This window comes from Rousettus aegyptiacus, unplaced genomic scaffold (assembly GCF_014176215.1).
Source record: "Rousettus aegyptiacus isolate mRouAeg1 unplaced genomic scaffold, mRouAeg1.p scaffold_m13_p_2, whole genome shotgun sequence".
Lineage (NCBI taxonomy): Eukaryota > Metazoa > Chordata > Mammalia > Chiroptera > Pteropodidae > Rousettus > Rousettus aegyptiacus.
Window position 1 is genome coordinate 4,062,638 of NW_023416295.1, and position 25,278 is coordinate 4,087,915.

Here is a 25,278-nt window from a genome sequence, read left to right on the forward strand (position 1 = left end):
CGCCTCCCCTGGCCGCCGCCGCCGGCCCTCCGGCCCTTGCTCACCATCTGCGCTCACCACTGCCCTGATCAGGGTCAGCGTCCCCACGCGGACGGCCTCCTTGCTCATCTCCATCTGGCTGAGGAAGAACTTCATCAGCTCTTTGGGGTAGGAGCGGGCTGCAGGGGGAAGGACCGCTGTCGTCGCGCCCACTGAGCCGCAGCGAGGGGAGGGGTCCTCCGCCCGACCCCGGCCGCCCCCGGTCGCCGATGCGCGCTGCGCAGAGCCTCACCCAGGGCTATGAAGCAGTGCACCACCTCGGTCAGGTTCTGGCTGCTGTACTGCTGCTGGGAGGGGGCCTTGGTGCACACCTGGGGAGCGAGGGCGCGACATCACAGCCGGACAGCGGAAGGAGGGCGCGCGGGAGCGAGACGCGGGCTCCGCCGCCCCCGCTTCGCCCCGGTCGGCCACGCCCCCGTCGGCCACGCCCCCTCCTGCCGCAGCTTCCCGCTGAGCCGCCCGGAGGATGCCACGCCCTCCCGGCTGGCCGGCCTCACCTGCACGTGCAGTTCTGTGAAAATCGTGTGTAGCTGCATTTGGGGGACAGGGGTGCCGGTGGTGACCGACACTTCCAGGATCTGCCTCAGGACCTGTCATGGAAGGGCAGACGGGGCTGGTGACTTTCTGCTAACTCTGGGTCACACTCTGGACCCTTGCTACTCAGCCTGGTTAAAAATGCAGCCTCTCAGGCTGTGCCCCAGACCCGCTGAACCTGACTCTGTGTTTCGACCACCCCCAGGCAAATTCCTGCACCGTTCAAGGCTCTCTCCACCTTCCTCTCAGAGCCCCTGCCAGCAAATCCCATTCTCTAGCCAGAATGATCTCCAAGTGGCCCCCTAAATCCATCATGCTGCTCATTTCTTCTCCTTGCTTTTACAGCCAGGGACCGCATCTCATCTGCAGATGAGCAACTGCTTTATAGTGTACACGAGCCCACACGGAACCCTGGGACGCAGGAGCCGTCGCCCGCCTGGCCCGCACCTGTGTGATGAAGAGGGCCTCCAGGCTGCCCTGGTACTCTGCCAGTAGCAGCGGGATGTAGTCGTACACCTGCTCCCGCAGGTCGTCGTTGGGCAGCAGGAGGCTCAGCATGGGCTTCAGGGACTTGATGACCCCAAGCTTCACCTACCACAGGAGCGGGGGCTCTGGACTCCTCGGCCCAGGACCCCCGGCCAGGCCCCTTGATGTCAGCCCTGTCTACAGAATCAAGGACATGTGACAGAGGGGAGCTTGGAAGTAGGGTCATGACCTCACTCAAGGCCCCACAGCCGGGAGGGGAGGGCAGACCGTCCCCATGAGTTCTGGGTCCTGGGTCACTTGGGTGACCTTAGGCTGGTACTTAATCTCTCTCTGCCTCAATTTCCCATTGATGAAACAGTCCTACAGCATGGAGCTGGCGTGGAAAGAGCTCCCACAGATAAAGCACCCAGGGAGCAGAGAGCACCTGCACACAGGTAACACGGCCCTGCCTGGCAGTGCCTGGGGCCTCCACCAGGCCGGCTTCCTGAGGTGCCAGGGCCCGAGCGCACTGAGCATCGCGAGCTCCCAGCTCTGCCCTCGCTCGGGTCCTGTCTCTCTGGTGGTCTGGGAACAGGGCTGGACACAGTGGCATCTCGGCCCTGCTCACCCCACAGGCTGGGGAGCTGCGAGCCTTGGGGACGGCAGGCCCCTGAGAAGGGCATGCCTCACCTCTGGGTTGTGATTCCTCAACCACACGGTCACAAAGTAGCGGTACATTGGGAACAGCTTCAGAGCAAACTGGTCCTCGGTCATCACGGGGTACACACTGTCCTCCAGATGCTTCAGGTAGAACTGCACCGTCTCGCAGAAGGTCTCCATGGCTACCATAGGGAGAGGGTGAGCCCAGAGGGGCAGAAAGCAGGACAAAGGCTTCCCAGGCGCCTCTCCAGGAGGAAGAGAGACCCACGCGCGTCTGCAGCCAGCAGGGTCCTGGGATGGCTAAAGGCGCCCAGAAAAACCCCTCCGCATCCCTCCCTCTCCGTCCTTCCTGCCTCTCACGGCCCCCTCATTTTGACCCCATATGCCTGTGTATGAAAAGTTCCCCCAAGGGGGTGTTAAGCACCTCTTGAGAGTCACAGGCAGGGGGCAGGGGCGGGGCCTGGAATGCGACTCTTCACCTACATCCTGGGGACTCCAGAGCAGAAGGTGGCAAACACAGTTTGCCCTATTTTTGTCAGGTGTCACGGGCTTGGGGACCATGGAAACACGTCGCAGCCTGAACCCGGGGCGAGGGGATCCGATGAAAACAGCGTGGAAGCCCCGCCCGGGCCATGTCCGGCGTGGAGACCTGCGCCTTGTCTCCGTGTGCGAGGATCCCAGCACCCTCCTCTAGCATTCTCCAGACGTGCTTAATTACAGAGCCAGCTAAACCCAGGCGCGAGGACGACTTCCTCCCTCTAAGCCGCAGCCTGTCCCCCCGCCCCCCCGCCCCCGGAGGCCACAGAGGCCACACAGAGCAGCAGCCTGAGCACACGTTTGGGAATACGTGGAGGCCCCGCCTCTTGTTCGACACCCCGACGTACCGGCGCAGATCACCTGCCGCATCTTGGCTTCGTTGGCGAGTCTCAGCATCGTGAAGATGGTCGCCAGGGTGATGCCCATGTATGGCATGAACTCGAACACTGCGGTGGGGAGAGGCCGCCGGGAGCGGGGTCAGCAGGCGGAGGGCGAGGAGGACGACCCAGCCGCTCCCCGCTTCCCGGCGTAGAGCCAGGGGACACCTTTGAGCCTCTGGGGCCACAGGAAATGGTGTGGAAGTCAGTGTGGGGTCAAAAGAGGGAGCTGGAAGCGGGCGAAGGGGGGAGACAAGACAAGAGAGGCAGGAAGAGGGGGAAGAAGGGAGGGACGGAGGACGAGGAGGGGCAGAGGCAGCGGCCAGGGCGGGCGGGAGAGGCAGGCCTGGGAGGGAGAGAAGAGAGAGACTTGGAGGAGACGGGACAGCAGAACCGAATGAGAGACAGGAAAGAGAATCTTAGCAGCGGAGAGAGACGCGTGGAGAGGAAAAGAAGGGATGCTGGCGAAAGGGAAGCGAAGCGAGGCCTGGGCGGCGGGAGCAGGCGGGGACAGGCGGGCGGAGCGCCGGAGAGCAGGAGGCAGCGCCGGGCCGGCCCAAGGGGCCGGAGGCCGGGGCCGCGGGGGTTCGTTCGCGCTCTACCGTTGCCATTGGCCAGCTTCGCCAGGGTGATGATGACGAATTCGTCCGTGAGGTCGAGGGGCTTGAGGTGGTGCTGCAGCTCGTACATGACCAAGCTGAAGTGGTTTCGGGACAGAGCCACCAGGGTGTCACTGGCCACCTCCGCCTTCACGTAGCCCTCCGTCTAAGCAGACCAGAGAGGGGCATGGGGTGCCACCACCCGCTGGGCCGTCATAAGAACCCTCTCGCCCCACGCCTGCTCCAGCCCTGCTGGGCTCCCTTGGGTTCAACCCGTTTTTGCTCCATGAGGTAACGGACAGGGCCTTGGGCATCCCTGGCCGTGCCCACCAACACCCACGCCCAGGGTTGGCAGTGGGCTGAAACCCCAATGGAGCCCAGGGCTCTGCTACCTCCAGGATCTCCCTCATGTCCTTGGAGGCGATGGCCACCAGCCTCTGGACACACCGCTCCTCCAGCTCCCCCTCCTGCTGGATGACCTCCTGGAGGATGCCGTAAATGTTGACCGTGCGCTGGGTGGAAATCTGCAGAGCAGGTGCGGTGGTGGGGAGACCCGGGCCTGGGTGGCGGGGCCAAGGAAGGCCCCCGGCCCGCCCTGGCACACAGCCCACTGCTGGTCCCTGCTCGCCACTCCTCTTCCTCTACGCCCCAGCTGGGGCCGCGCCCTCCACCCTCCATCACCCAGGCCTCAGACGCTGGCCCCTCCGTCTCCATCGCCTCCCCTTCCCTCCTCCTGAGTCCTCTAACCGGCCCCGTCAGCGGGGCCCACACATCCGCTCTGTCCTCCCAGGTTCAGCAAGGCAGGTGTCAAAAGGTCAGCATGCGAGGTCCTCCGCAAACTTGGCACTGGCCTAATCGAAAGTCCGAGAAGGTGGCTTGCCCTACCCTTTGCCCTAGTGAGGGAATACGCGAGACCAGAAAATGTGCTTCTGACTCGATGTGATTCCCAGGTAACACTTATCACTGTCACAAATGACCTGGTGAAGGACAAAAATAGGTTACGCAACACATCCCCGCCCGGGAATTCGAGTTGGAGAACGACTCCCAAGCAGTCGGGTATGACAAGCCACTCTTAGGGGACGAGGGTTGACTCTCTATGTGAGCCACTGCCTGCAAAGCCCCCTGGGAAACTGGCTCCCTCCCCGAGGTGGTAAGAAGGGTCACTTCCCAATAGTCCAGAGATCTTAGCCACTGTGGGGACCTCAAGAAGAGAGGAATTCACCTAAGTTTGTATACTCTGCTAGTGACATCAGTACAGAGAGTTGGTCTTGCTTTCCTAGTCTTGTATAGCAAGTGATAGAGGCCGTGAACCGCCAGTCAGAGATTCCTCACGAAAACCCCAGACAGGAGAGAATCGTGCGGCCCTCGCCGTCCAGTCAGATGACTCTAGACCTAAACAGCCTTCTTAGACTTATTTTTACTTAATCGCCCCCCCATAAAACCTTAATATCACAAATACAGTATGTATCTGTTTCTAGGCCTTATACATGTCTGTGCTTTACACACACACACACACACACACACACACAAAAGGAAGATTTTTTTTTCTTCGGCCCCTCAACAACCAGTTTCACCCATTTCAGGGCAACGTCACCCCCACTGAGAGTGCACGCTCCACATTTTCAAAGCGAAGCTTCTACGCTCGAGGAAGCCTATATGCTTAATTAACACTCTTGCTGCACCGGTGTAAACAGCCAGGCAAAACTGGAACGACATCGGTCTTTTCCGGGATCGAGGTGAATCTTCGGAGAACATTTATGGTCGTATGAGAAGAAACTGTCCAAGACTTGGAAACTGGCATGGAACAGGCTCTGGGCGGCCTTCAGCGTGCGCTGCTGTCTGCCAGGAGCTCTGGGGTTCTTGGGCCTGGCGGAGTGGGTGTCTTTGGTCCCCTGGGACTGACTGTCTAGGGGACGTTACAGCTCCATGGCAACAGAAGCTAAATTCTAGAAAATGGGTGACAATGCAAACGTTTCCTCCCTGGCAATGAAAATCATTCTTGCTTGTGGCAAAGCCAATGAATTTTGTCTGGCAAAGAATATAAATCTCTATAAGTAAAATTCTTGTATTAACAGATCATAACATCTCACCGGCTCCTTTACTAATCAGCAAATAACTGAAATCTTTGACACCTGTTAATTTTTAAAATATGTCTATTGCGTTTTGTCTGCTTATTGTCCCTGACCGCTGATTACAGCCTGGGTATTAACCATGGTTTTTTCGGTTGTCTACCTTTTCTGATGCTTTGACATCTTGGGATCTTGCAGACCCTGGCGAGACTGCCCCTCCCAGGTTAGCTAGTCCCTGCAGACGGTAAACAGCTCACCCCCTGAGCACGCTTTTTAAATGCAAACCAACCGATCCAAAATCCGCACCCCAACCACTGGACTCTCACACTCTGGGCAACTATCCACCTGCCCCAATCAACCCAAGACCTGGAACCGGACAGCCAGGGACAGCCCCTATGCCCAGAGCCCTGAAATGGTTCAGACTCGCCAACCCCAAGCCTGCTCACCCTGCTTTGCCTGATCGCCCCCCGCCCCCGACAGAAATGTAATCAATGTCCTGCCCACGGCTTTCCCCTCGGTTCCTCTGCCTCGCACACAAACCCGCCGCTGCCCTATGTAGCTCTGCATGGCAGAAACTGCCCTCGCCTCCGCGGATCTGCGACTAAAAAGTTACCTTTCAACGGCCATCATCCCCTGAGCCGTTGGCCTCACCGTATCCGAGTAATAACACAACCTACATTTTAAAAGTCTGCTATGAAGTATTGCCTATGCTCCCTGACCCTGGCACAGCTTCTTCATGGCTACCACACATTTTCTAGGAAATAAAACTTCCTACAAAGAATGTCTTTAAAAAAAAAAATTCCTTTGCTATCCATCCCCAAAGACTACAGGAGAGTATAAAATCCAGCAGTTCTTAGAGCGTTTCCTCCAGACCAACAGCAGCAGCATCGCCTGGGAACTCGCTAGAGATGCTGGCTCCTCAGGCTGCGCCCCGGACCTACTGAATGAGAGCCCATTAAGGTGGCCCCGCTATCTGGGTTTTAACGAGCCCGTCGAAGCTGTGGTCCAAACCCATCCCTGCCCCCCACGGTCCGGCCTCAGCTCCCATCACTCCTTACGACACCCTGTGCCCCAGCCCCCCAGTGGCCCGGCGTCCCCGAGCTCTGGTCTGCTCTGTCTTTGCTCCCACAAGTCCGCCTGCTTTGCTCCTGCTCTAGGAGGAGGGCTCCCAAACCCACTGTGTCAGAGGAACTTTTAGAAATCGTGAAAACCCCAGGCTCCCCCGCGTCCTCGAGGAGCAGGGACTCCCCTCGTCCTGCCCCTCTCTGTACCCTAGCACCTAGCCCTGCACCTGTGTGCTGAGCGGCGGGTGGACGCACAAGCGGCCACAGCCGCTGGGCTCCAAGGAGCGGCTGAGGGCGAGGAGGCCCTACCTCGGGCACCTGCAGGCAGCGGATGAGAGCGTTCATCACCACGCAGGGCTCGGCGGTGGCCTTCTCCGTGATGATCACCGAGGCCAGCGTCTTCCGCATGTCAGGACCTGCCCCGACAGCCTCCGTCTTTGCCGACTCGCTGTCCATGATGTTGAGGAGGTTCGTGACTTGTTGGAACGTACCTGAGACAAAGGCAGCGCAGGGGTGGCGCTGGGAGGACCCCTGCGGGAGGCGCTCCCTGGGCCCCGGCCTCGCCGACGCCTGCACAGGCTTAGCCAGCCCGCGACGCAGTTGGGCAGGGAACTTCCTGTCCACTGTACAGCCGGAGAAACGGAGGCCTCCGCTGGGACTTGCCCTCAGAGAGCAAGGATGGGGGTAGGGTGGGAAGGGGGTGCAAGGACCTGGCTGACTTTCTCACCATCGTCTGGTCCCCGAGCTTCCGGCTCCTCCGTTTCCTCTGACGGGTCCTCATTCGAGTCTAGTGCTCCTTCTGCCATCTCTTCCTCTTCTGAGATAAACACACTTTCTAAAGGGCTTAGCGTGTTGACTGGCGCACTCTGGGACGAGCCCAGGGAGTCACGCCCTGTTTAACACCCTCCCTTGAGTATGGACAGAATCCATGACCTGCTTCTAACCAACAGAACATGGAAAAGACAGTGTGGGGAGCCAGGACTCCATCTTAGCCTGTGGCGGGGGCCATGTGGCCAGCAAGGCCTCAGTCCGGCAACCACAGGGGCCTAGATTCAGCCGACAGCCCCATGAGCTTGGGAGAGTCCCAAGCTCCAGGAAGGCTGGAGTGCAGCCTGTGAGACCCTCAGCAAAGGACCCTACTGAGCTGTGCCCCGACTCCTGACCCGTGGAAACTGAGATAATAAAAAGGGGTTGTATTAAGCCACTACGTGTATGGTAATTTATTACACGGCAGTAGATAACTAATACACTTGGTTAAGCGGGCCCTCTCTCCCTCTTTTCTAGACACCGGAAACTAAAAACAGGTGAGGAATCCACCTCGACAACTCTCAGTCCTTCCAAAGGGGCTCTTACCACATCGGCAGCTTCTTAAGGGTTAACAAATACCAAACAGATGTTAAGATGGAGGATTAAAAGCTTCCATGTCCTGTTTGATGCAGTTCCAAGTTCCTCAGTCCTCAGACCGCACCCCAGGGCCCTTCACCATCCTGCGTTTTTCCCCCCCTGGAAATCCTTTAAAGAGCTGCTCCGGGACCTAAACACTGACCTTTGCTCGGAGTTCTCTCCCGGATGGAACAAAAACGCAATGCAAGAAGCAGCTCCGGTGCTGGCCCGATACACGCCGGCGGCAGGACTGGCTGCCGAAGAAGAGAGACAACCGAGCTCCTCGGTCGTGATGACGATGAGAAACAGGTCCCTTGGCAGGGCGGGAGGGCTTCATGAGAATCGCCGCCGTTAGGTCCCGGACCCTTGGAACTTTGACATCCAACTGCCTCCTTGAGTCTCTGTCAACGGAGGGCTTTGAGGAGTGTGCACAGGGCCCTGCAGCAAAAACCCCACACTATGTTGGCCTTAAACATTTCCGTTACCCACCTGTCTGGTGAAGTGTGGTGGCCTGTTTGGGAAAGGAAAACGTCAGGAGGAGGGCGATCGGGAGGAATCCCCCAAAGGTGCAGTCGTAGGACCCCAGGGTGGGGAGGTGCGGTCAGGGCAGCTGTAGGGGAGGAGGGGGACACGAAGGTCCTGGAAAGAGGACTCCTCCTCACCAAGGATCGAGTGACTTGCAGGACTAGAAAGGCAGTTCCCACTGGCAGAATACTCAGAGGATAAAAGAACCTCAAAGAAGGTGGGGACCCTGTTTCCTTAAACTGAAAGTGAGACCCAGAAGATTTCCTTGTCACTTGTAGCTGTGAGAGAGAGAGAGTCCAGATCACCAGTTTGCACAATGAAACACTGGTCTTTGGATTTCTTTCTGCGCATTACTGGGCAAGAGAACAAGACTCAAAGCTACCTAGGTACAAGACGCTTAGTTAAAATTAGACTCGAAGTTTACCCACCCTGCCGAGAGGAAATTCCTCGGCCTCTGCTCAGACACTGCTGGTACCGGGAAGCTCGTTGCCCTCAGCGATCCGTTTGTACTCTACTGAATCTGGATGGTCAGGAAATGGGCTTCCTTACATGGCGCCAAGAAAATTATGCCCCGTAAAACTCACGTCTTGTTCCTCGGCCTGCCCTTTGGAGACATATTGACCGATATGGACCAGACACCAGAAGATGATTAACACATGCCCCTTCTTTTAGAGCATCCTCCCACCCACCCTGCCTCCCCCAATCCCCTTATGGGTTTTCTTTTGTCTGTCAAAGATTGCTCAAGTGACATGATGGCAATAATTCTACAGTAGCTAGATGTGGCTTCCCATGTTGTGGTGGATACAGAGGTGAGTAGGACATTCCTTTGTCCTCTGAGAATCTAAAGACCCAACACATGAACTGCTATGGATTTAGGGCCAAAAGTGAATGCATCAGTCAGGCTTTGCTGTGTAATGAGCCACCTCAAAACTTAACGACTGACAGCCACCACTGATTATTGTCGCAAGTCTATAGTGGTCAGCTGAGCGGTTCCGTTAATCTGGCCTTGTCCAGCCACGCACGACTAGAGCCACTCGAACAACTGCAGCCAGCTGGTGGGCTGTATGAGGGCTGGAGGACCTCACACAGGTGTCTGGCTGTTGGCCAGCCGTTGGCTGAAGTGACTAGAATGATTGGGACACCTGTCTCTCGTCATGCAGAAGGGCTAGCCCAGGCTGTTCACACAGCAGCTGGCTGGGATTCCAAGACAGTGAATGGAAGCATGACGGCATCTTGCAGCCTAGACTTGAAACTGGCATCCATCACACCGGCCATGTTCTACCAGCCAAGGCAGGTCACAGGCCGGCCCAGACTCAATGGGCGGGGAGCAGGTCTCTCCTCTTAATGGGAAGAGCTGTAAAGTCGTGCTGTGAAGGATGCGACTATCAGGAGGGGTGGAGACAGGACCCATTTTTTATTACACACATGGTGAGTGTGTAAGCCATGACAAAAAGTGAGATGCCCTGAACACATTATCCAGAGAAAACGTGAAGACAATGAGGTCAAGGAGAAAGAAGTGAGCTCTGCTTGGTTTGCCTGAATAAAAATATGTTAATTTTTCTTCAGATTATGACAATAATATTGGACATATACAATCCACTCATAAAATCTGCTCCTCATAAGTAAGTGGTCATGTTCTCTCTCTGCTTCTATGGGAACTAACTTGAAAATAAGAAAGTGTTGTATTTGTAGAAACCTGTGAGCTTAAATGCACGAAAGGGCCAAGGCAGACAGTGGGAAAAATAGAAATAATGCCCACGTGTAGTGGACATATTTAGGGGTATCTTCCCAAATCATAAGGTCCCCTCTCCCCTGGCCCTTGGGGTTCACAGTTATGGGCTCCTGGTGGCCATGTTTTTCTTCTGCCACCCCTCCCCCAGCACTCCTGATTGGACAAGGAGTGGATACCTGATCCAGCCAGACCAATCTTTCTCCCAGGAACTCTGGGTAAAAGAGAATCCGGTCAGCGTCCTGTGGGATCTTGGGGCTGAGGAATCTGGGGACTGAGGAACAGAGGAGGCCAAGAGGGGAGGGAAGAGCAAAGCCTGCATGAGGGCACGGGGCAGGAGGGGGCAAGAGAGGCCCCTCAGCCCGGCCCCGCTGCAGGCGTGGCCATGAGCCTTGAGTCCCTAGGCAGCCCATTTAGCAAAAGACCCCTGTTTTGCTTAAGGTATCCCAGGTTGCATTCTCTCACTTGTAAACAAAAGGGCCTGCGGGTCGGACACACCACGATGCAAAGGAGCATGAGCTGGTGGGAAGTCAGAGCAGCGGGAGCAGTGGGCAGAGAGATGGAGCCTGGCTGGACAGGGAAGGGCCTGGAAGGAGGCTGCCAATGGTCCAGGATTCACCGCGGGGCTCAAAAGATGTCAGGAGGGAGCTGGTGTGAACAGTTTGTGTTCCAAACGCAGCCTGGAGAGGGACCGAAGGAGGCTGAGGTCAGGAGAAGTCTAGCCATCCACGTGACGCCCAGCTCCAACGTGAGGCCTACATGTTGAAAACGTCTACGTATAACGTGAAAGAACAGAAGTGTGAACAAACTTAAAGGCAAAGAACGAGGACAGAAAACACAACACATGACGGAGGAGATTCTCGTTAGTGCAGTAAACACTAAGTGAATCCTCAGGGTAACACATTCCACCAAAAAAAAAAAACCCAAGAAAAACGGCAAAGTAACCAAAATAGAAGTACAAATGGCTCATAACCTTGTAAGGGTTCAACTTTTAATAGTAATAATAATAATAAAAGTACATTTAAAATAAGATCTCACTTTTCACCTATCAAACTGATGCTCCTACCTCCCCCCCACCCTCCCCCCCATCCCCCAGGATATCACAGTGAAGAAGGTGTGAGAACCTGGCTCTCTCACGCCGTCTCCAGGTGCGGGTTGGAATTATCTCAAACCATCCGCCCAGGGTAGCAATGCCATGCGGCAGGTGCCCAAACCAGATGCCCTGTGCTCTTGACTCTCCAGGGCACAACCAGCCTCTAACGCCACGTCTGCCTTTCTCTCCTGCGGTCCCACGGCTTTCAGAGCACTGAGAGCCCCGGCAAGCCGCCACATCCTTGCTGCGGCTGTCAGGCTGGGTCCCCCAGCGGCAGCGAACTAGCTCGACTGCCGCACACCTGCCGCCCCGCAAATGTGAGGTCACGTCCATCGTTCGGGAGCTCGCTTTACGGCAGCGGCAGTGACCACCACACTTTTGTCCATTCGGGGTGTCGGGTGGCGTCTATTGTTAGGGATCTGGCTTCATGGCATTTGGCTCCTCTGCGGGTCCCTGGAGCCAAATCCTTCTGGTCGACACTAGAAGCCGGTGCAGAAAATGCACCAGATTCATCCCACTGAGAGGCAAGGCCCTTGGGTCCCCGAGCACTCGCCCTGTCCATGATTGGCTGCTTCCAAGTGGTATTAATTCCCCTGCACTGACAGCCGGCTTCGGGGCGGCCATCGCTCCTTATCTTTACTGCCCACTCCCCTGTCAAGGTATCCTGTCAATTCCCAAATAAACTCCTTGCCCTTGAATTCTCACCACAGGGGAACCCAGGGTGAGACAACCGTCGACTTTTCGTGAAGCACTTTCCCACAAAAATAGTCATGAACATGTGCAAAGTCTTAGCTACTAGGATATTTTTTTATAAAAGGGAATAAAGGCGGATCCACCCAGAAGGTGTGGTTACATGCATCCTGGTAAATCCTTGACCACTATAAACAAATGAAATGTTATACAAAGACCTGGGGGAAACATTCGCAACGGCGAAAGAATGTCAGACGACGCCGGCTGTACTTGGTACACCTGCGGTATTTTACGTGTATTTGCCAAAATAGTAACTGTGATTATTTCTGAGGAACATGATTTTGGACAATTTCTTTTTCTCATATGTGTATGTGCATACCTCTGTATTTTTCCGATTTTCTGTCATAACGATGCATTACTTTTATAATGAGAACACGTAATTTAACAGTAAGTGAATCCAACACCAGTGAAGAGAAGAATACCCAAGAAACAACATTTATTAATATCTTTTTTATTGTGGGAAATATCAGAGAAAAATATATTTGCTGCACAGTGTACTTTGAGCTTTTATCACATTCGGATCCATTTGACACAAGCAATGATCATCCTCTCAAACATAGCACTCATTAATTTTAGACACTACCCTTTTTCCCCAATGAAGAAATCATACCCCTTTCTCAAAGAACTCTATGATTCATTCAAGTATAAGGCTCTATACCTTAATTAAAGGAACAAATGTCTTCATCTTTAACTACACGAAGTGACATCTGTGAAGCATGAGCATAAATCAGGAATGGATCACAACGGCGTGGCCGTAGATCCTGTTAGAAGCCAGATGATGTGAGACCCGTCATCCAAGGTGGGGGCAGCTGAAACTCCCAAACAGGTCCCAGTGTTGAGTAAGAACAGTAATGCAGAGTGGAGGAGAGACCTGTCTAACCCTCTTGGCAAGTCATTTGAAAGATAGCCATTATGGTCCAGATTAAATGTACTGGAGAGGGCAGAAAGCATATTCAGGTATTTTTAACCCATGGGTGTGACTAGCAATTATTTTTATTTAAAAAGAAAGGCACTTTGTGGTGTCTAACTTATGGCAAAGTATTTCTTCAATAAACATGACATGAATTTAACACTGAGTCTGCTTGCAAGTTTGAGTCACCCACTTCTCATTGCACCTTGGATTTGGGAGATTTCTTAGCTTGCCCTTTTTTCCTGAAACATTTCCGGTAGCCAAAGACACAAAATTTATAGACAATGAAGACCACTCCCAGCACAATAGCCAAGAGGAAGCCAATGACGTCCAAAGAGTGGTACTGGTACCAGGTGAGGTCATGGGCTGCTGGTCGCAGATGTTTTGCCCCCTTGTGCTTCATTACGAATTCCACCCAGAATACAGCGAGGTCCAGTGGCTCGATGGGGCGGTCCTTGTGAAGGCTGGAGAGACGCATGATGTTTTCTTTATAGCTAAACACAAAGACAGTTACATGAATGCCTGGAAGTGAACTAACCTCCCTTTATGTTTGCATACTTGCTTCCATCCAGGTAAAAATGCTACCAGATTGTTCCAAACTTGGTAGAGAAAATGTATCTCTATTACAACTAGAAAAGAAAATGTACACACATATGCACAATGTTCTTTAACTCTTAAAAAAGAAAGAAAACTGGAAGTCGAAATTATAATTTTAAATTATTTGAAATCTGCTTGTTACTCCTCTGTCCTATTTAGTGATAATTTTGTAGGAAATTATACTTTCTTTATAGTAAAGAAATAAATGAAAAGGTCATGCCAGAAATTATGAATGATTTCTCATTCAAATTTTTAAATAGTCACATCTAGCCAAAGTAAAACCCATTTTTAAGTGCCATCTCCAAGACAATGGCATGCCTTCAATTTAACTCTTGAAACAGCAAGCCACCCAAATGCTAAATTTTTCATGAGGCGGTGTCTATGCAGCCTGTTAAAGCAAAATGGATTCCTGTTTATTTTGCACAGTGTCGAAAGCTGAACCAGAACATCTGAATTTTAAATGAGTTAGATACTGTAACACTTAGCGTACACTCACTAGAAGAAAGAAAGAAGAGAAGGAGAAGGGGGAGGGAGAGGAGAAGCAAAGGGAAAGGGAAAGAAAAAAGACATTTTTATTCAGGAGTAATTATGATCATTGCTGTCCTTGAACGTGTCTGTCATTTTATTTGGATACATTATTCTAGTGTAATATTTGTACTATTTGGCCATAAATCCTGTTAAACATCTTCCTTTCATATAAACCTTCTCTTACTCAAGATATATATTCTTAGACTTTCATTCATTCATTTGATATTTATCGAGTACCTGTTATGGTCTAGTTTCAATTTTTAAATCTGTTTAAATTTTGTCCATTTTTCTTTATGCAGGTACAGTCTAAACTTAGAGTGTTGGGAACATGGAGATTCACGATCAGACAGAGATGGATCAAAAATAAATAGATAAAGTTACTTAATAACTTAGGCTAATAGATTAGTGTTTTTTAAAAAATAATAATGTACTAGAGAATTTCTAGCAAGTCCATTTTAGGTTTCAGGCAGTTGTCTATACCACTAAACGAAAGATCAAAATTATATTACTAACATAAACCTCAAGAAAGAATTTCATCAGCACGTGGAGAGAAACGGGTTTTGGTCACATCGATGTGTGAGCAGCATGGCCTGACGCTGATGAGCTGGGCAACCGCTGAAGGGATCAGAACTACACTAACAGCTCTGGGCAACGTGTACCCAGCACTTTACCCTGGGGTTCTTAAACATTCTTTCTTTCTTTCTTTTTTTTTATCCTCTGGCACCACATGCATGTGAGTACCATCATTTCTTCCCCATTTTCTTTTGTCTAGGATCAGTGTGTCCCCCTGTGTCATGTCTCCTCCCACTTGAACACACTCCGGGGTTTCACATCTGCTCTCCTGATGTCTCTCCTGACATGAAGCAACTCCAGGTAAAGGCTCCTGAGATTCTCAGAGACGCGCTCACGTGCACACACACACACACACACACACACACACACACACACGGAGATGCACTCACACATGCATGTACATGCACACATGCACACACACAAGTGTGCACACACACGCGTTATTGATTGTTGGATGAAGGCTGCCCCTGGCCGTCACTCCTTTCCATAAGGTTTTGATCATCCAATCTCACTCGTGAGCTTGGGCGCTATATAATAAATTTCATGCAAAGGTCATTTGATCTCATGGTGTTTGCCCTTTGAATCATTTTCAGAGTCTTCGAACAACCCTGTCTTGCTTTTATTATAAGCTTGTTTAACATGTTAATTAGTTTCGAGTATATAGTACATTGGTTAGACCTCTAACCAATGGATTAATGCTAATTGCAATCCTTATGCCAGCTTCCCATCCCCATGACCCTCCATCAGTTATGAATTTGTACTTCTTTAACCCTTCACCCAATTCTCCCAACCCCCCAAACCTCTCTCTCCTCTGTCGCCAAATTGTCCATTATATTTGGTGAGTCTGTTTTTGATTAGTTTGTTCTTTTTCTTCCTTAAATTCTGCATATAAGTGAAATCATATAATGTTTATCTTTCTCTGCCTGACTTAAATACCTTCTAGGTTCATGAAAACTGTATCTTTTTCCAGTCTCTTCCTTTTCATATGTAGGGGTCTTGTTTTCTTATCCTTTCAGCCACTCTATCTTTTGGTTGGAGCACTTAATTCTTTTCCATTTAAGGTACTTATTGATAAGAATGTAGTTGTTACCAGTTCTTTATTCCTGTCTTTGATATATGTTTTTTCTTCTTAAAGAAGTCCCTCCAACATTTCCTGTAATTCTGGCTTGGTGGTGATAAATTTCTTTAGTTTATTTTTGTCTGTGAAGCTCTTTCTTTATCAGTCCTTCAACTCTAAATGATAGCTTTGCTGGATAAATTATTCTTGGGTGCATATCCTGGATCTTCATCCTGTTGAATATGTTTTGCCAAGCCTTTCTGTCCTGCATAGTTTCTTTTGAGAAATCAGCTGCCAGTCGTATGGGTGTTCCCTTATATGTAATTATTTGTTTTTCTCTTGCTGCTTTTAATATTGTTTCTTTGTATTTAATCTTCAACATTTTAATTATGATGTGTCTTAGTGTGGGCCTCTTCAGTTCCCTGATTTGTGGAATCCTCTGAGCTTCCTGGGGTTTTATGTCCATTTCCTTCACCAGGTTAGGGAAGTTTTCCATCACTATTTCTTCACTTACACCGATCAGATGACTATCTGAGCTTTAATAGTGTCCCATATCCTCCTTAAATTATTTTTATAGTCTTGGCATCTTTTTTCTTGCCATCCTATCTGAGTGTCCTGATTGACTTTCCTGTCCTCTAGCTAGGGCATGTGATCCTCTTCTTTATTCACTTCATTTATTCCTTCATTTATTACATTTAATATACTTCTCATCTCAGATAACGAGTGCTCCATTTCAGACCGGTTCCCTTTTATAATTTCCATTTCCATTTTTATCTCTTTGTTGGAGCTCTCTACATTTCCCGAAAGTTCATTGAGTATCTTTATAACTAGTGTTTTGAACTCTGCATCTGTCAGATTACTTGACTCCATTATGTCTGGATCTCTGTTCTGTTCTGTCATATGGTTTCTGCTCCTTTGTCTTCCCATTTTTGCTGCCTTTCCATGTCTGTTTCTCTATACTAAGCAAAGCTCCTAAGTCTCTCGGTCTTATTAGTGTGGATATGTGAAGTAGATGTCCAGTGGCACAGTCCTGAGAGGGGCTCAGTTGCAGGCCAAATTTAGCCCAAGCTTCCGGGGCCACCTGTTAAGATTCAGCAAGTAAAAACCACCGATGCTGGGCTTATAGCTGCATCAAAAGGCCACACCAGAAACCAAATCCAGCTGCCTCCACCAGTGTGAGTCTCAGCAAGGAGCACCTGAGTTGCTGGGGATACACCTGGATGCGGCTTGGGTGGGGGCCCAGGTTGGGGGAGGCGGGGTTTCAGGGAATCCTCTGGGCGGAGCAACTTCTGTTATCAGTTTGATGCCATCTGGGCTATGGCGGCGCTGTGTCCGCGCACTGGGAGGAGGCGAGGGGTCGATGGATACTGCTGGCACTTCTGTACAGAGCGAGTTTCACCTCGGCCCTCACTCCGACAATGTGTCCCTGTAAGTCCCTGGTGCCCCCTGTGTGCAGCCGGGTTGGCACTGGTGCTCAGAGTGAGCAGGTCCGTCACTGCAAAAATCCGCTCACGGCCACAGCCCCTTCAAGAGGCGTCTGCAGCAGCAGCTGCCACAGCCTCCGTCTCCCTCAGCCGCTGGGGACCGGGTGGCCCCGCACCCTCACTCCGTCCCACCTTCTGCCATTACAGGGCGCTTTCTTGGATTTCTCCCTAGTCGTATGGCTTGTTCATCTAGATCCCCAGGCGATTTTTCCTTGCTGCTGCTCCTCGTTTCTGTCCCAACTTTGACTTGGTCACCAGAAAGATGAACAGAGCCTCTGTCATCTATGCCATTTTTTCCTCCTCCTATTATTAGCCTTTTATTTTCACCAATATCACATCACACACACACCCTGTTTTTAAATCCACATGGGCAAAATTCCTCACAGGTGTCAGTGCTGGGAAAAGCTGCGCTTCCAAGTTCCTGGTTTGTTTTTCTCTTACGGATACTACGCTTCTTGTAGTGGGATATTTCTCTCTTTGCAGAAACTTATAGATCAGGCATCCATTATGGTGACATTTTTTTAAATTAATTTGTCAAGAAAAATAATATTTTAAATCATTTCTATGACAAATTCTATAGGAATCAAAGCATCCTTTTATAAAATGAATAGTAATAACCTCTAACTGGTCTTACTTATAAATTAGATGTTTATGTATTGTTTTCACATTTGAACATTTATTTTGAATGCAATGACCAAAACACAAGTAGTATTCCTCAGTACCTTCTCTCTTACCTTTTGTCATTGATGACAGTTTTAAGGGCATTTACTAAATCTTCAGAAGTCATTTCCAGGACGTCCAAGGTCACTCCTGCACCCCGGGTCTCAATGCGCTTCGCGTTGTCCATCTGATCACCAAACAAAGGCATCATCACCATCGGGACGCCGTTGCATATTCCTTCATAAATACCATGGGAGCCAGAATGTGTGATAAAGGCACGAGTCATCGGGTGACCTGGGGAACAAAAAAGGAGGGGTGCTGGTGGTCAAGTCCCTGAATTTCACATTCTGGCAGCATCTAGACTCTGAAAGCACTCTAAGAACTTGGTGCTCTACACACATGGCCCTTGCAGAAGTCTGCAGAATAAAATGTGGGTTGAGATGCCCCTGTGGGTAAAAAGCAATGTGGGATATGTTGGCCATAATATTTTCCAGCTAAACAATCCTTTCTTAATTTAACCTTGGTTCGACCTACACGTCAAATCTTCTCCACATACCAAGCAGATCATTTTGGGGCAGCCACTTGACAAGGATTGTATTCTTCGCAAGATTCGATGGTCGAGGTCCAGTGTACCGCCATAAGACCTTGCAGACAAGAAGAGGGTTTAAAAAGCATAATGTGACTTTTTTTGTTTAAATCTGCTATAGTAGCTAGAAAGTGATGTCCTCTGAATGAACATAATCTTGGCAGGGGTGAGAGGTATAGTAACTAAGAAGGCTCTGGAGGCCGGTAACATTTGATGAACTTGTAAAAATTCATTGAGCTGTACATTTAAGTGTTTGGTACTTTTCTGCACTTCAAGGGAAAGTTTACTTAATAAAATGAGTGAATGTAGAACTATAAAAGTAGAACTATAAGAAATAGATCTAATTGTCCTAACCAACAGCTTTTTTTGTATAAATATTTCTATTTAATACTATCCTGTTTATTTTATTTTTAAAATAAATTGTCCTTAATATGCTTTCGAGTCTGTTAGAGGAAATGAGACCTCCAAGCAAAGCGAACCATAGCTTAACAGAATTGACATTGCAAAAAGAAGAACTTTGGATTAATAATTGAGAAGTAGCAAGGAAACCCCAATTGTGAAGTCCAACTAAGAGAATTAATTTAGATACTGAAAGTCTAGGGTTAGAACTCTTGTGGAGATAGATAATAAAGGAATTGAATAGAATCTTCTTACTGTCTGAGGTATTTTTCCCAAAGCATCAGCAATTTCCATAGCTTTCTTCTCTGGAATTTCTGAGACCATCGATCCCAAAGAGAAAACCACAATGCCATGTTCTCCAGAAGCGTTAATATAGCCTTCAAATTCCTAGAGTCAGAAGAGAAATTTCCAGTTAATTTTTTTTTGGTCATATTCTTTGGGTGACTGCATATCTTAAGCTATGAATCAGATATTTTCTTAAGAATGTGAATAAAGATGTGTGTGAGTGGGTGTGATAGAGACACAACATATTAGCGTCCATTACAGCATTTCTCCCTCCCCTACTCCCTCTCAAAGAAGGAAGGTTTCTTGCATACAGGATTATCTCTTGGGTTCTTCTTTAAGATGTAGAATCTGGGTAATGTGCTACTTTTCCAAAAGGAAAACAGAGAGAAGACCAGATCCATTCTGCAAGGTTTCTGGGTAGCTGGGCAGTTCTTGGGGAGAGAGTAGGCTTTGGGGAAGAGGGCGGGAGGAGTGAGCAGAAGGCAGTGGGGAAGGAGGAAGGAAAGGTGAGCAGACATCATGGAGAGAGGGGAGAGCCTTTTAGCTGTGACGGAGACACTGAGAGAGAGGAAAGTTGTTCAAAGGGGATTTCAGAAAGCTCTCTAATGGAGCCTGCAACTCCTGCAGCGACCCATTAAGAAAGTCTACAGTAAAGATCTGTCTCACTTTCCAAGGGTTCTGGAATATTCTTTTTATGTAGAAAGAATTAATTAAGTCAAAGCACAAAGCCACAGAGTGTTAAGGATTAGGCTCACAATTAAGAAAAAAACTCAAATAGCAAAGGCAACCTTTAACAACTCTGCTTCCCCGCAGCCTGTAGCAGAGTCTTCCACATGGCAGCGAATACATTTGGATGATTAAAGATCATATTCATGTCGACTTAGTGCAGAAATTTATCCAATCAGGCTTACATCTTCCCATCTTTCCTGGATAAGAGCTTTCTAAAGCATGAGTATGCGGAAATATATTTGAATCTTTCTTTGCTGGTTCCATAACGTAACATAAAAAAAAAAAATGTTCTTACCTATGAGAGGTACAAAGTGGGAGACAGAAACCCTGGCCAAGTATGCACCAGCAATAGGAGCTCCTTCCGTGATGTTCAGAGAAGGGCAAGGACGTAAGAGTCACCCCTAGCTACGAAGCCACTGGTGGGAAGGACAAGCAGGCGCTGAGTCTCAACCCACCCAGCATACGACCCTCACACAGTGCTTGTGTCCTGTTCCAGGAGCTGATCCCTTATAGAAACATGTTCATCACTGTCATCCTAGGAAAGTCACACCTCGAAGGCCACTCCACTGTTTCCAATGGAGTCCGCCATTGGCATTACAGCCTTGGCTCTTTAAGGATGAAGCTCAAGACAACAACAGGAATTGTTTCTTAAGAAACTTCTGGGCCAGATGACCAAAGGAATAAGGAGGAAAGAACAGAGAGGGGTCTGCATGACAAGCCCTCTACATGTCATACCCACTTACCTCCCTGCTGCATGAAAGACAGTATCATTAGAAAACTGGGGTCTGAACTGAGTCAAAGTCCTTCCTACCACCAACGGCATCCTACTACCATTAAGTCATCTTTTCTATCAAGGGGTAATTTTTTTCAATAGAGTTTTGGTATATTTGAACTATAAACAGTAAGTGATTTTCCAGTTAATAAGAAATGTCACAACTACCAGGAAATAAGTAATCTATGATTCTCTTGGAGGAAGCAGGAAGGTAGGATTTTAGAAATTGTGTGTATAGGGGTGAGAAAAAGTGATGGCAGGGAGTTCCAACCGGTAAATTTATATTATAGATTATGACCTTTCAAAGGCCTGTTGCTGAAGTAATGACTAAACTTTAAAGACGAGTGTCAAACAAAAGCTCTGAAAGGACATGGCAGTCAGAAGAATGGTAGCATTAACTACAGTGCTGAAATAGGAACCAGATGATAAGACTGGTGGCCGTGTCCCCAAGAAGGGAGTTAAGGGAGCCCCTAGATTCAACCCTTGGCAATAATCTTAGCTCAGCCTGATTGTGCCCAAATCCAGAGTGCTCCAATCTTCAGGAAACGTACACCATACATGCACACAGGCACACTCCTGCATGCACGCGTGTGCAGGGGCACATGCACACTCAGAGTAGTAATGTACTAAGAGGAAATAGGGCAAGGCACGAGTAGGGTGATTTCTCTCCCACCGTAGGTTATTAATAACATAACCAACTCCCCCAAGAGTCTCCAAATGGTTTTATACATTCCTAGAGAATGTCCAGGGCATTAGTGAGATGGTGCGATGTGGCAGGGCTTGCCCGGAACTGAGAGTATCTTGGGAGCATGGGACTTCCAGGGTTAAAACACAGACAGTCCTGGACAAGCCGGGACATCAGTCACCCTGGATGTGAGACGTAGGAGGCTTCTGACAGGGCTTAGCAGTTTTCAGAGACCTCTACGCAGCTTGATTCTGAGCATGACCAGTAAAGGCTGAACACTGACCAGCCTTCCTCTGAGGTGCAGCCACTGTCTTATCCACAGCATCCCCAGCCCCAGGCTCTTTGAAACCTCTGGCTCCTAGTTTCTGTCTCTCAACCTTTTCCATCAAGCTCCTCTGAAAGGTCAAGGACACCAGAATCATCCTCTCTGCCACCATGGTGCATTTGGGTTTGTGGCGAGAACATCCTGGGGACGATTTTTCCAAGGTCCTTCCTCCCTAGGATCTGCACCACATCCCTCATTCCTGGGGAAAGAGAGTTCAGCTCCAAGTACCCTTTAAGTTCCTTCTCCTGAATGAAGGTCAATGGCTTATCTAATTTTCTAGGACCTTTGTCCCTTCATGAAACTCACTTTTACATTTAAACTTGTTTAGAAAGGGTTGGATCTAATTTCCCCTCCTTGCACCCCGCCCCACACACACTCACTTGGCAATCAGCAGGGTGTGATTACACAAACGGAAACCACAGGATCATAAAGTTTAGTCATTACTTCAGTGACAGGCCTTCGAAAGGTCATAATTAACCCAAAGTTAAATCACAGCACTTGGCTAAAGTTTAAATGGCATGAAGTTCATCTTCCAGATCACAAAGGCAAACTGCTGCAATTTGTGTTATTATGGCCCAAGCGTTCTGGGCCAGGCTTATGGGATTCAATAATGGTGAGGTCAACCCCCTGCTTGGCAAAATTCCCCCTGAACTTCACTGCAACTTCACAGACTCTGCAATAGCAACAGGTTAACTGAAAATAGCCCTCGATCTCCCCACCTCTTATCACCTTCCAAAAAAATGAGGCTGGTTCTAAAATAAAGGCCTTTGCTCAATCCAATGAAGTCTTTAAAATAGTTCCTAACTTTTGCTGAGAGGTCAGTAATTTTTGTTCTGGGCTTTTATTAGATTTTCTCTTCCAAAATGTCTCTTGTTTTGCAAGAATCCTTATTAAGCACTTTGACGGCATCGGGGAAACATGTTTTATCATTACACACTCGGAGTCACCTACACAGAGTCCGAATTTCTCTGGTTACTGGTCTTTCTTCTCTTTGCCATCTTCAAGTCTCTGTTCTCACTGATCTTCTGTTTGGCTACTTTCCCTGGATCCAACATGTATGTATGGAATATCTTCTCCGAATTGCTACGTGTCCACAAAGATGGTTTCTCAGCCTGAGAGAAGAATGACATCTTGGAATTCTTGAGTTCCGTTCCTTTCCTCTAAATGTTGGTCTATCACCTTTTGTCTTTCAGGCATCTGAAAGATATGTCCAACAAAAGGCTGTGCTCTCTCTCTCTGTGGACTCTCTTTATTGAATAAGGACTTTATTCTTAAAGTTCAGGACTTTTACCAAGAGCATTGGGAATAAGACAATCTTCACAAGAAGAATGGAGGTGTAGAGTATGTGGACCCTGAGGAAGAAGATAACTACCAAGAAGGGCTCCTGGTGGCTAACTGGGCTCAAATGGCCTAGCTGCTGTTTTTAAACAGTGGCCTCTCGTGCAAACCATGCTTCGGGAAGAAGCCTGCACTTAGATGCCTCCTATACTGAACCATCTGCCTGCACTGTGTCCCTGCCATCTGAGCCACCTCTTACAAAGAAATCCTATTTCAATCAACAGGACTAAGACTTTCCCTGTCCAATCAAAGCTGCATCAGCATCTTCACCAACCAATCAGGGAGGCTGGTGACCAATCAGGACAATGCTTTTTAGACAATCAAACTACAAGGATTTGGAGTCTTCATTTGCATGAGGATGGACTTGATCAGGTGAGAGGAGCAGAGACTTCTCTATAAGTCAGCCCCCTTCTGGCTCGGAGAACGCACTTGAGTTTTCCATCAAAGGCTGAAGGCTGCTTTCTTAGAGGAGAAGGGATAGCAGGAGCTAGCTCAGGAAGCTGGAATATCTAGAAACTGGAGCTTTAACCAGAAACATAAAGTCAATTTTCCCTGCTGGGATCTATAAATGCCAAAAATTATTTCAGCAATCTTGAACCTCACGCGCCCGACCCAATCACAGGCAAGGTACACCCTGCACACGTTTGTTCTCTGCAAAAAACTCTGAACCCAGTGCTCTGTGGGTATGGCATGCAATCCTTGTTGCCTCTAATTGGTGACTATCCACTGGAGCCCACCAAATAAAATGCCCAATATTTACTTTCCTAAAGTCCCAGATCCAAAGAAATAACCCAGAAGATGATTCCAAAGACAGATATAAATTACAACTCAACCTAGGAGACTGGCAAGGCATTAATTAACAGAAGAGGACATCTGAAACCATCTAGGCATGGTTGTTCAGCGTACATCTGTGCCAAGTTCATCTATCCAGAGTGCTCACAAGAATATAGGCTTAAAAAGTTCCCACTCAAATTACACACCTGGGATAATGGTTTTTGGCCAGCACAGTTGATCCCACCAATAAAAACTATATTGGGCATGCTGGGCCTGGGGTAATTCTTCACAAAGTCACTTCTGAGAAGCCAGATAGATGCAGAGCTCAAAAGGTCCTGGACAGTCACATCTTTCTGAAGGACTTCTGAGGCAAGTGATACATACGGAGAATAAACTACACTGCACAGAAAGTTCTCTGACAAGGCAATGAGCATGTTCTCAACACGCTGCAGGAAAGTCATACGATCTGTATTAAATGACAGAAATCTGGGCACATAGGATGGTGGGTTGGGGCACTGGGTACCTTGAAAATCCAGGCTGCACGGCAGTACATTCGAGAAGAACACAGCAGGAAGAGCCAGGTACTGGGCCACAATAGGGCCACAAGGAAGCACAGGGTCTGTCAACACAGCATCAAAGTTGCTTTCTGCCAAGGAAGTCATGAACTTCTTGTTGTGCAGTAAATGGGAGCAGATGGACAACAGTAGAGCTGAGTTCTTTTTGACTCTCTTGTACGTTTTGATCACACGCTCTAAGAAAGGCTGATTCTCAAATACACCATGCCCAAGATTGATAAAAGACGCTTCCAAGTCCTCTCTTTTGAATGGCACTGGGTACCTCTTCAAGGTGTAAAACGCTCCTTCTTTAATGTACACGGAGGCGTCAGACGCTAAGACCACTAGGTCATGTCCTCTCTGATGTAGCTGCTGAATGACCCCATGCATGCTTAGCCAGTGGCTGCCATCCACAGGGACCACCAAGAGCTTCCTGCCCTGGGACGCAGCGAGGCCTAGCACACACAGCACAAGCAGATGTGGACCCTGGGATCTTGTCGCCATGGTGGCCCTGCCTTTGCTACCAAGACTTTCGTCTGCCAGGGGTTTATTCTCTCCCACTTCGATGTTGCAAGAACCAATCTATACACCAGGTTAATGTTTGATTGTGTCATATGACTAAAGTTGGTGGGGATGCGTACTTTTGGAAATAAAGAAGACAGAGCTTTGCTAGGTTTCTTAATAGACAACAACAGTTTAACTGCTGGAATTTTTTATGAACCACTTAAATCACATTCTTGAGTGAATGAGAAGGCAAAGTATCTCAAGCACCTTTGACTTCATTAAATTAGTATTTTCATGGGCCAAGAGAATATTACCTAAGAGGGAAAAAGGCTATGCGATGACAAATTAGACTTCTTTACCAGAAATGAAAGACAAAGGTGAATATGCCTTTTAGAAAGAAAAGAACATGATATTGCAAGCCCGCCTTTGGCTCATGGAAACCTTTAAGAATGTCCTTCTCTGCAGTTCTGTTATCTTTGATTTATTCATCCAACAAATATTTATTGAGACTGACACAGCACTGGGCTTGGGGGCTCCAGCAGAGACCACTACAGATGAGTCTTCTACTTCCCCAGCACTCATGCTCCATTAAGAGAGACAGACCGACAATCTAAACATATAAACAGAAACATTAGAGGCTGTGAAACAGGTTAAGAAGAAACTGAATGCCTCCGTAGTAGAGAATGGTGGGAAA

At 48.9% G+C, this 25,278-nt stretch overlaps 2 protein-coding genes across 5 annotated transcripts in view; both read right to left on the reverse strand.

Moving 5' to 3' along the window:
* Nucleotides 1–11,407, reverse strand: part of MROH2A (maestro heat like repeat family member 2A) — a 41,393-nt gene extending 29,986 nt beyond the window's left edge. Inside the window, exons 1-12 of the mRNA XM_016158953.2 lie at nt 11,275–11,407; nt 10,161–10,255; nt 7,072–7,210; nt 6,654–6,835; nt 3,604–3,735; nt 3,215–3,377; nt 2,583–2,681; nt 1,729–1,880; nt 1,021–1,164; nt 537–629; nt 272–350; nt 45–158 (exon numbers count right to left, since the gene is read on the reverse strand). Of these exons, the coding sequence (XP_016014439.2) occupies nt 45–158; nt 272–350; nt 537–629; nt 1,021–1,164; nt 1,729–1,880; nt 2,583–2,681; nt 3,215–3,377; nt 3,604–3,735; nt 6,654–6,835; nt 7,072–7,210; nt 10,161–10,255; nt 11,275–11,407 (1,525 nt within the window). The remainder of the gene's footprint in view (nt 1–44; nt 159–271; nt 351–536; nt 630–1,020; nt 1,165–1,728; nt 1,881–2,582; nt 2,682–3,214; nt 3,378–3,603; nt 3,736–6,653; nt 6,836–7,071; nt 7,211–10,160; nt 10,256–11,274) is intronic.
* Nucleotides 11,408–12,259: 852 nt separating this feature from the next.
* Nucleotides 12,260–25,278, reverse strand: part of LOC107517819 (UDP-glucuronosyltransferase 1A9-like) — a 32,488-nt gene continuing 19,469 nt past the window's right edge. Inside the window, exons 2-6 of one of the 4 annotated variants that reach the window (XM_036236790.1) lie at nt 23,733–24,242; nt 18,874–19,005; nt 18,190–18,277; nt 17,708–17,927; nt 12,260–13,228 (exon numbers count right to left, since the gene is read on the reverse strand). In XM_036236790.1, the coding sequence (XP_036092683.1) occupies nt 12,931–13,228; nt 17,708–17,927; nt 18,190–18,277; nt 18,874–19,005; nt 23,733–24,242 (1,248 nt within the window). In that variant the 3' untranslated portion in view covers nt 12,260–12,930. Of the gene's footprint in view, nt 13,229–17,707; nt 17,928–18,189; nt 18,278–18,873; nt 19,006–23,732; nt 24,756–25,278 lie in introns of those variants that run through there. The other 3 variants (XM_016158961.2, XM_036236789.1, XM_036236788.1) reach the window with 3 other exon arrangements.